This window comes from Lucilia sericata, unplaced genomic scaffold (genome assembly GCF_015586225.1).
Source record: "Lucilia sericata isolate MDLA Ls3-8-SP2 unplaced genomic scaffold, ASM1558622v1 Contig002967F_arrow, whole genome shotgun sequence".
Classification (NCBI taxonomy): Eukaryota; Metazoa; Arthropoda; class Insecta; order Diptera; family Calliphoridae; genus Lucilia; species Lucilia sericata.
The window spans coordinates 21,511-33,353 of record NW_023996612.1 but is presented as its reverse complement, the minus strand read 5'-3'; the positions used below and the strand labels follow the sequence as shown (position 1 = coordinate 33,353).

The following is an 11,843-nucleotide window of genomic DNA, read 5'->3' as shown; positions in this document are numbered from 1 at the left end:
CGAGCTAAAACCTGATTCTATACAAGAGTCTACCGACCCACACACACATTCATTGAGAGTCATCTAAATACATTACAATTCAAATAATAATCTTATGAAATTTGGTGGAGGCAATTGAAAAGTTTTTTAAATTTTTCAAAATTTTACTTCTTTATGTAAAAACAAGTAGGAGTGTAAAGTCGGTTATGCCCACCATATGATACTGTTCCTACACCTATTCCTTAGAGCACGCAAAAGGGAACAAACTCCCGGGAAATAATTGTTCATAATTGACCTGAAGATTACGATTTCATTGTTTAACATTTATGCTGGATAAGATAGAAATATAGGTAATATTCATAATGGTTTTCTAAGGAGACTTTGTATAGGGTCTAGGGTCAAATATGGATACATATACAATTTAGTAAATGGATTGTATGGGGGGGTTAGATAGACCGATTTTAATAGTATAACGCATATTATATTTCATCGAATTGCGACCTTGATTACAAGGCTTACATGAACGTCAGAAAGACGGATGTAGCTTAATCGATTCAGAAAATGATTCTAGTCTGATTGGTATTCTCTCAGGTGGGTGTAGAAATAATATTTTTGTACGTTACAAATATCATCACAAACGTATAATATCTTCCCCACTATAGAGGTGTAGGATATAAACAGCATGATTAATATTGGAACTTTGACCAATTTTGGACCGATTCTTTAATAATAAAGTGGGTATTAGAAACTTATTTGAATGGATTTTAATAACAATATTGCTATAAATACGAAATATCTAATGATTATTTAGAGAAGTTTTCAACTAAAGGCAAATTGCGTGTTTCAAGATAACTACCTTTAAACTTTCTATTATAGCATTCCTATCCAAAAAGTATATCATTTAATTTTATTACTTTTTAATCATTTACCAATTGACCCCATAGATCTCTTACGAGTTCAACATTTCATATGTGTAGGATAGTTCGTACTTACTTACAACCCATACAGAAATACAGACAGATAACATACATATTAGACAAATATAATAAAAAAATATCCTTACAACTTATCCAATAATTCAATTGTCAAAACGGGAGAGGTCAGCCAGTGAAATTGTGTTTGTTGTATAAAACTCTAATTGTTGTTGTTCTTGTTGCTATTGTTGTGACTTTAAACAACAAGAATTTTATAAGGCTTACAAACGCACACATTGACATTGTTTGGCGAGTGGCATGACCAACAAAACCCAACAATCAATTCATGCCACAAAACATTCCAAACAATGACCACAACAATATAAACATACATACGTTCATACATAAATCCAACTACACAATCGTACGATGGCTGATGACTTTGACTATAAGTCTTTGTTTTTGTGTTGTGTTGCTGGTTGCTTTATTGTTTTATATTTTTTTTGAATTTAGCTACCGGAGAGACTATGAAGTTACGGGTTACGGACTTTCAATAGATACATACCATTGTATTGTTTTATAAAATTACTTATTTAGAAATTAATAAACAAATAAATAAATATTCGCACAATACAAATACATATAAAATTTTACACTGTAATTGTAATTTTATGAAAAATCCTTTTGTGCGAATATCTAATACATATTTGCCATTGAGGATTTATTTGGGAAGTCAATTGGTATGCAGTTGTTTGGTTTGGAATATTCACAAAAGAGTGGGTTCTGCGGATCTTTGAACGCAAGCCGGTTATTAAAACAGGGGCAGTTGGTTTTTTAAAATTAAATCTTAGTCTAAAATTTTAATTCATTTTCGAAATGTTTCATTGTTTAAGGCTTAGTAGATTATGGTTGTAATTGTATTGCTAAATTGTCGATGTAAGTAGAAATAAAGCTGGTCCAGTAGAAATAAAACTGTAAGTTTAGAATAAAATTTCAAATTTATGTAATGGAAGTGTTTTCGAGTTAAAGATTTGAATTTGGCCTTTATAAACACTCCTGGGCATGTTTAGGGGTCTTGAAAGTAGGGGTCTCGTCGTAGCAGTATATTGTTTATAATACATACGTAGTTATTTTCTCAGGAAAAACTTGGTAATGTCTTTTACTTGTAACCACTACCATACATTTCAATGACTACAACATACCGTCCTGGTTACATAGAAGTAGTGTTATTACATAGTGATCGGGTCTCTTTTGACCCTAGCTCCCATACAAAGTTTCCTTCAGAAAATTACTTCTAAACACTAATATTGCGATGAAATTCAGCATAAATAAATATTATATAAATATATGAATCAAATTTTATCGGAATCGGTCCATATTTGCCCCTAGTCCCTATATAAAGCTTCTTTCAGAAAATTAGTTTATCGTCCATAAATATATCGGAACCAAGGTACTATTCAAGGGTGGCGTGTGATAATATCCATGGACGTTATAACGTCCATGGATGTGAAGGGACTGGTGAAGGGTATATAGTCGACCACGACTGGCTATACTTTTATTTCTTCGCTCACTAATAACTGAATAAAAATTGCTTATCTGCAAGCTATTGTGTTAAGTACTGGCTCCAATTACACATCTAAAAGGAATATAAGATTCTGCTTCTTCTTGTTTCTAGAAGATGTTTGGGAACTAGTGCCGAAGCTTTCTATTGTCTTAGTGTAGTACCAATACAGTCTTTAATAGTACTTTAATACTACTGAATAAGTTTGCACCCGAGTTTAAACTTTTAGTTTATATAAATTTTTTCATTAAATTTTCATTAAATCTTTTCCATGAATTTTTTATTTTCGAATGGTCCTTCCAACCTATTTCTACATAACGATATAAAAGACCCAAAATATTTTATTGATAATTTTATTTTAACACAGTATGTATTGAGATTTATTTGTTCAGTTTCTTTATTATTTTTGTTAATTTTTTTTTTTTAATTTTTTACAAATAAATTTGTTACTTAAATACTTAACAATAAGTAATAACTATTTAATTATGAGTAAATATCGCAATATATAATTTTCATTATTAAATTTACTTAATTTGTTTGGCATTCTTAACCAATTTAATATTTTACAATATCTTTTATCTTAGTTTGTTTTTTTGTTTTCAATATAATGGAATACAACACTGGTCAATTTAAATTTATATAATACAGATGATATAATTTATTCGTTTTGTTATTTGTAACAAATTACAATTAATGTGCGTAATTTGTAGGTTTTTATGTACGTATATTTTGAAGTTCTACTAAATTATTATTATTTAATTATTTTTTTAAGCAACAATTACTATTTAACATTAGAAGTAAGTAACATGTACTAAAGAATATTTATGATCGACTAAAGTTAGAGAAGATTCCATCCACTTTGCAAATACTTCTTCTTTTACACAATTTGTCCTATAAAATATTAAGTTCCCTAAATAATTTGTCTGTGAGTCTTAATTATGATTATGTACAGCTTGTCATTCATGTATGGTATCGGTTTCATTGTGGATAACTTAGTCCGAATCCAAATTGCGCCAGCGCTACTCAAATGGTCTAAACATGCCGTTGTGCTCACCACCGGCTAAACCGAAATCTCAATCTTGTGAATCTCCAGCATTGCTATTACGATCCACTGACGCACCACCATTCGATTCAGACTGTTCAACATCTGCTGGATTTATAACACCCGGCAAATAGCCGGTACCGGCATAGGGTGCTGTTAAGAAACGTTTAGCGTGGGCTTGCATAAATGGAGGATATCTGTGGGTGGGTGAACCGAAAACAGCAGCCGGAGGAACTAAAGGTGAGAAAGCTGATTTCAAAGGAAATGGTGGTGAAGGTGGTACATTGGGAGGTGAGTTTGTGGAACTTGTTAGAATGTCCTCTCCCGAAATCATGGCTTCCATGGTTTGCAAAACATCTCCTCGATAACGCTGCAATAATTGTTCTACATCACTTCTTCGGCGATTGGGAAACACACGCATAAGCACATCGACTGGAGAACGTTGTTGTTGGCTGGCCGAGGGATGTTGTGGTGGCATTTGTGGCTGTTGAGGATGATGAGGCGAGTGTTGAGCATGTTGGGCATGTGAATGAGCACTGGCTGCGGCCGCTGCTAAGAACTGTGTATGATGATAGGGCATAAAACCTTGAGCATTGCCATTGCTAAAAGATCTCAACATATGCATGCTGTCATTGGAGGGCGTATGCGGAGGTGAGGTGGAATCTTCTTTCTTCAGACTAAGATTTTCAGGAGTAGCCTCATCTGGAGCTGAATCTACATCCAAATCGGATTCAGGGGAACTTGGTGGTCCAGTGCGTGCAGGTGAGAGATTGCCATTGTTGTTATAACTGGAGCCTTTAGGATGTGGACTGCTGGGGGCAGATTCTGAGCCGGTATCTTGATCGGTTTCATTAGAGAGGCGAGCACGTTTGGAGCCTAAAATGAAAACAAACAAGAAATAAAGTTTGTTAGTTAAAGTGTGTAAACATTTTTTAATTTTTTTCTTAAAAAACAATATTGTTTTTCTTTTCTTAAATAAATTTATACAGCAACAACTTTAACAGTTTTGTAGAAGCACTTTTTAAAACTTCTTTTGCTTCTTAAGTCAACCTCTTGAGTTGTATTTGTCTTTTTAATGTTGTTCATCATCATCATCAAACAAGATAAACAAATAAAAATAAAGTATCAAATTTATATTTCAAATCCACACACTCACACATATACAGGTTAATGCTACCGGATCCCACTCTTAACTGTCAATTCACCAGCATGGACAGGTAACCTGGTAACAGGGGCATATGTTCAAGTAAACACAAATCATTTTACAAATACAAATATTAAAGACAGTTACAGTAGTCATTCGATACTTCACGGAGTTATTTTTATATCAGTTATTTTTCATTATTTGCTTTTTTTTAATTTTTGCTTGTGATTGCGATTCTGTATTTGGTATTTGTGAAGCACTTTTTTAGATATTTGAAATTTAATTAAGTTTCAATCCCTTTCCCCTTACTTATTGATTTGGTTGTGGGTGTTTCTTTTAATCCTGTGTAAATAATTGCAGATAAATATTGCCAATTGGAAGAAATTTTGTGTTGTTTATAATCTTGGAAAAAATGTTTGTGATTCGTTACATGTTTCCTTTTTTCTTTTGAATTTGAACCTCATTGATCTACTCTAGACAGTTCACCAAAGTAGACTTTCTTGGGTTTAAAACGACCCTTTTTTTCTAATTCCAGGACATTAACTATTCAATGTACAAAATACAAGATGGACATATTATATATCAATGGATAGGAAATTTAGTACATATTTTTTTTCAAAAAAATTTAAAATTTTGAAGAAATAAAAAATTCTGGAATTCCTAAATAGGTTTGAAAAATCCCTAAAATGGGACTCATTAGATTTTTGACTGTATTGTCCATATTAGGGGAGGGGTTGTTTAAACACATTATAAAATTAATTAAAACAAGACGGTTCATATGAACTGGGTTGATATTTTTTGATATCAAATATGCGATTAGAAAACATTTGTCTTGAAATTAACATAAAAATAGGTATATTTTGGATGTAACTTCGGTACCAACAATTTTTTAAAATTTTCAAAAATTATTAAGGATCTTTTTGGAAATTTTTTAGATAACTCACCCCACCACTTTAAGGTGGAAGGTATATAGGATTTGTGCTGATATTTGTAATGCATAACAATCGGCTCAGAATCATTTTCCGAGTCTATTAAGCCATGTCCGTCTGGCTATCTGTCCATGTAAACCTAGTTTTCAAACTACAGGTCACAATTTTGAAGATAATTTAATGAAGTTTGGTACACGTATTACTATAGAACAAACCCTATTGATTTTGGTTGATATCAGTCCATTTTTTCTAGCTCCTAAACAACCGGACTCCCTAAACTGGGCTTTGCAGCCAATGATTATGCCAAATATACTAATATCTTTACAAAAATAATCACAACTACGTTTTCTATAAGCATAAATGATACCCTACCCCCGTACAAAGCCCCTCTCTGAAAATGCTTTGAACGTCGTTTATTCCCTTATAAACACTTGTATTTCGATTAAATTCGGCATAACTATATGTATTTTATGTCAACAAAAATCCCTTTACTTAATTTTGTTAGGATCGGTTCATATTTTATACCCATAACTATGCTTTAGTAACGCTTTTTAAAAAAATCTAATTTACTGGTTAAATAGAACTCATGAACTATTGGAGATTTCACATATAGTAAACCCTTATAAATCAGTTTAGAAAAGAAACAAATTTCTGGGCTAAATTCTGATCCTGATCTGAAATTTGATTTGTAATCAAAACTAAAAAGATATTTCTGAATTAAACGAATATTTCTTGCCTTAATTTCGTTTTACACCCTTGATTCCGTGTCTATAGTTTTTTTTTTTTTTAAATTATAAGATTAACTACAATTTAATTTTCCTTGCCTTCCTTTACAATTACTTTCAGCAAAAAACGGCTTAAGCGAAACTTAAAATACTGTAACGTTTTCTCGCCTCAATGTTTTTATTTCTTTTATGAAATGTACCTCGTTAGCTTTTAACATGAACCAAATTGCATTGTTTTGTTTTTTTCTAAATGTTTTATTATTATTATTTTTAATAAAATTTACCAAGGAATTAAATAAATAAAACGCAGACACAAAGAAGCAGGGGTGGCACATATTAGTGCAGAAAAAAATAGAAGTAGAAATAAAGAAAAAAAACCAAAGGTGGCAAGTTGTCAAAGCGGAAATGTAATGCTGCACACAAGTACTTCTACGCTAAGTATGAGAGAGAGAGTACGTGTTTGCATTGTAGGTGTGCAATTCTTTTGGCAAATAATAAAAGTGGAAAATCTTTTGTTAAAACACATGTGGTAACATAAAGAATTACAACATCTTTACGCCTGACAGCAGGCAACATTATTTAACAACTACAGCAGCAGCAGCAACCGAAAAGAAATACACTTTGTTTGACAAATTCTCAACACTTGATTATTATTGTTGTTGTTGTTTAAGCAGTCGGAAATGTTAATTTTAAAGTAAATAATATGAAAATATTTAATACTAAACTTACCAGGACTTTCTACTTCCGTACGATCGGGTGAGAAACCCATTGATAATCTTTCTGCTCTTATGCGCATTTCTGAATCTGAATCCCCTGAATTGCCATTGCTAAAGGGCATACGGGTATGATGATGTGTTGAATTGTTTGTGGAATCAAGTCCATCACTGGGGGGCGAAGGTATGCCTGCATGAAATACTCCATTGGCCGATGTCTGTTGTGGTGATAGTTGTGATGTTGTGGCCGTGGTTGTATTCTCATTGGTATTTTGTGATGGCACACGTGGTGGTACGCTCGTATATAACAATCCTAATTCTCGGGCTTCGTTTTCCTCTTGAGCTTGTTGGCGACGTAGGGCAACCTGGAGGTAAAAGAGTAAAGTGTTAAATATTAGATCATTTTAAATTTTGTTTACAACGTTAGAATGTCAAGAAACGTAAAATTTTATAAAAGTCGTTAGGGAAAATCTTGGCCAATAATTTGATTTGGTTTTAAAATCTTGTTCTATATACTTTAGATAATTTTATTCATATATTTTTATAGTACCCTGAGCTACGGTAGTATAAGAGTTTTGTTCTCAATAAAGTTTTAGAATTTTTCGCATAACATTTTAAGAAATATTTAGCAATTTACTCAATTTATTACGTATTGATTTGAACCAATAATTAAAACATCGAATCGAATTTATTATTAAGGCAACAATTTTATTAATAGTTATTAGAGCCAGTGATGCAGGCCCTTTATTGGTGTTGTGGACTCTTTACTCAAAAATCTAAATATCTCTAAAATTTAACTCCTCCCGACCCCAGAAATATAAATTTGAAGTCCCATTAGCTGCAACTATATTACGGTTTAAATCTTTAAAAACTTTTTTTAAATATATATTTGTGTTCTTTGAATAAAAATAAAAAAGTCATTGAGATTTTTTAACAAAATTGCTGATTACTTACAACACTTGCTATTGAAAGTCTACTTCTACTTCCCCAAATAATTGAATCCATAATATGATGTTGTTTGTACTTTGCAAGAAGAAAAATTTTTAGAATATTAATTAGTGCAAGTTATGGCCTGATTGAGTACTTTATTAGACCCCCGAAATTGGATGTTTAAAACAAAATAGATTTAGTGATCTCTCATTATTATCTCTTTTTCTTCATCTCTTTCGATGTTTTTTTATTCCATTTTAAATTTTCTGTCAAAAATAATATATACGTTATTGATGCTAATAGATACCGACTTCGATGCGGTGTCGGTATCAGATATCTTATAAAAATTTGTATATTGTAGATCCTTATAGAGAGGGGGGTCGAATAAGAATATATAATAGATTGATAACCAACTTGAAATCATAAATAATATAAATACCCAACTACATCAGCTCTATATATATCTCCGATTCTAAATTTTGAACATAGAAAGTCTATTTTTGATATATATTTAACCCTATACCTATAGGTTAGATACATATCTGAAAATCCACCTGTTTGATAAAACCAACTTTTAAAAGACTCAAGATATCTTAAGGATTAGATATTGTTTCGAGATATGTATATCTCCGTAGGTCAGTTGTTAGTATTCTAGTCTGTCAGTACAGAGGTCGTAGGTTTGATTCCTACTAAAAGATCTGAAAAGGAACGTACAGCCACGATAGCGTCAAAAGCATGTACATATATATCTTCTAATCTTACATAATTCATACTTTAAAACTAATTACATATATAATGAGGATATAATTAGTTAGAAAGTTGAAGAAAAGCTTTTGTTGAAAAATCTTAATTTTAGAAATTGTTGAATGACTCCATTATTATTCCAAAATTGTGCGAAGATTTGTTATCTTGACAATAAATGATTAGCGTCGGGAACATATGAAGTGCGTATTAATAAGATATAACGTTCCATAACTATTTGGCGAAGTCGATTTTTTAGTTAACAAATATGTTAAAAATATTAAAGAGCTTTTCGTCGGAAAGTTTTTAATCCATATTAAAGTTATTTTTTCAAAAATTTTAAAATTTTCTTTGTGCACTAACCTGTGCTGCCATGACCCGTTGGCGTTCAGCAATTAAAGTGCATTTAGCACATAGACAATCGCGCCATCTGCAATAACGTTTGTGGCCCTTTAAAGCGCTGACCTAAAATAAAAACAAAATAAATTTGTTAGTTTGTTTGTATATCCGCTATTATTTATTAAAAAATACTTAAAAGTTTTAAATATGTTTAGTAGCTCATGAATGACGAGCTTCAAGTTCTTAACAAATCGTTTAATACTAACCACTCCATGATTTCGACAGCGGGCACATTTGGGAGTTCGCTGATAACGTTCGGAAGCGGCACGTAAAAAGAATGCCGGTGGCAAAGCACCTAAAACTGGATGTTGAGACATGAGATTTTGCATATCAACACCACTGGGTAAACTCATTACTTTTCACACTTTGTAGGGTGAAATTATTTTTATGGAGTTTTGTTTTTATAACAATTTTTTATAAGAAAATTTCACAAAATTAGTTTGTTAATAAGCTCATAGCCAAGTATTTAGGGGAATTTATATTGTATATTTTTTTCTTGTTAATTTTAAAAACACAAATTACTGTTTAAAAAAAATTTATTTTAAATTGTTTTTTTTATAATATTTTGTTTAATTCCTTTAAAAAGTGCAACAATATTAATTGTTTTGTATTTTATTATTTTCACAATCCGTATTCGAAAATGTAACAATTTTAGTAGTTTTTTTAACTGTTTTAATTTTTTTTCTGTTTAGTTTTGTAACCAATTTTTTTTTCTCAAACACAGCGCGTTTTTAGGTTGTCGTCGTAACGCACTGAGAACTCGTTTGCAACTGATTCAAATTTCTTCAATATTGTTGATGGATAAAAAATAAATACAAAAACAAACAGAAAACATCAACCAACCAACCCAACCATCCTCAACATCACCATCATCAACCATTCATTCCATTCATTCTCTGTTTCGCGGAGTAACAATTGAATACAATATTGTTTTCTTGCTGCTGCTGTTATTGTTGTTGGTGTATTTTTGGGGGTTGATTCCGTAAATGCCTCTTGTTTACTCTTGTTTGTTGGTCTGTTTGCCCTGTCAGTGTTTGCTACATGCAGCAGAATCAACCAACCAACCACCTTCAGAAATGAATCTATGTGCGTGTGTTTTCTGTGTGTTTTTTCTATGTGTCTGTTGGTTGTGGAACACACAGTTTTGATATAAACTAAAGTAACAATATACAACAAAAAAAGAAAAAATAATAATTTTTAAGAAAAGAAAAAGTATACATAAATGTTAAAGTACATGCATACATACATACAATTATACAAATTGTATTTAATGTAAATACATACTAGATTTGAAGTATGAGTGTGTGTATCTGTGTGAATTTTCAATAACAACAACAACAATTTGAGTGAATATTACTGAGTGGCAGGATGAAGGTGAGTAAGTAGTAAATTGCTAGTAGTGAAACAATCCATCCGATTTATTGACTGTCAGACTGGCACACGAAACTCATAATGTGTTTATGTATTTGTGTATCTGTGTGTACAACTACGTTGATGACTGTGACGCACGCAATTAAAAAAGTTTCAAAATCCAATTTGGTACTGTATATAAAATTGTTCACTCACATTTTACCATCATCATCGATACAATTCTCGTAATCACAGACGTACATATTAAAAACTCTCAGAGTTAAAGCAGGTGCTGCCAGATTTGTTTGGATTTGTTCTTTGCTTATAGTTGACTTTTTACTTTAACAATATGATGTCCTAAGAGATCAATCTGTAATTGTTCTCTAAACTTTTCTAAACAAAGTTTTTTCGACTTGATAACAGTGGTTCAAAATTGTATTAAAATACACAGACCAAATAAATCTTATTCCAGAAACCAAAGTTTACATTTTTACATCAGTTTTTGGAAAATTTTTGAAAAAATATTTGAGAGAAAAATGAGCGGACTTTTATAAGAGAGGCTTTGCACCTCCCATATGAATTAAACACAAAAATTCGTTTATCTGATAAACTTTTAAAGCTAAAAAGAGCTAGAATTTCTCCAGAAGAACTCTGACATGAATGTGAACATTTGGGTAATAAATTGGCGGATTTTCAATAGGGGTCTTGGCACCTCCCATATGAATTACATACAAACATTCCTATATCTGGGAAACTGTTAGAGATAGAATCTTCAAAATGTGGAGTTTTTATTAATATTGATTTTAAGGTAGCAAAGCACACTGGTTATAGCTAGTATTATAGAAAATTCAAAAAGTACCAGTTGCAGAAGCCCCCCTGTATAGGTTCTCATTTAGTCCGGCCTCTATATGCTTCCAATATATGGTCGGATTTTTACCATACAATACAGTATAATTAGTGGTTACTTAACTTTTAACATTAGAATTGTGAAGCAAACATTACCTTTCGACTATGGATTCTGATAACCTACTGTAGGTCATAATAAATGAAACATCTGGCATCTCTGTGTTTACTATGTTTCACTCACACACAGTTTGAAATACATTAAAAAACAATCAAACAACAAAAAAGAAACCATTGTATTCAAATCACATTCATTCTACATTTAGTCATTCATCCATTCACTTACTAACTTACTTCATCTCTATGTTTTACTCGTATATTTCAAATATACACGAAGCAGGGAAAATATGAAATAAAGAGGCCTTGAAGAAGGCCTAATTTTGAAGTATAAAACGTCCTATGCAATTTCGATATTTATTTAGTGCTTTCTAATTGGGAAAGGTTTTCAGTTAATATAGATTTTATTGGTCGAAGTTTATGCGGATGTTTGAACTTTAATGGTGTATTTCGGAC

The 11,843-nt window shown here is 31.5% G+C and overlaps 1 protein-coding gene across 1 annotated transcript; it reads right to left on the bottom strand.

Annotated features, from left to right (window-relative positions):
• Positions 1–3,158: 3,158 nt before the first annotated feature.
• LOC119614492 (doublesex- and mab-3-related transcription factor A2-like) lies at positions 3,159–9,871 on the bottom strand. The gene is made up of 4 exons (XM_037970613.1): positions 9,284–9,871; positions 9,042–9,143; positions 7,024–7,372; positions 3,159–4,372 (listed from the first exon to the last, which is right to left on the bottom strand). The coding sequence occupies exons 1-4, from the start codon at positions 9,428–9,430 to the stop codon at positions 3,528–3,530; spliced, it is 1,443 nt and encodes a 480-aa protein (XP_037826541.1). The 5' UTR covers positions 9,431–9,871; the 3' UTR covers positions 3,159–3,527.
• Positions 9,872–11,843: the final 1,972 nt, after the last annotated feature.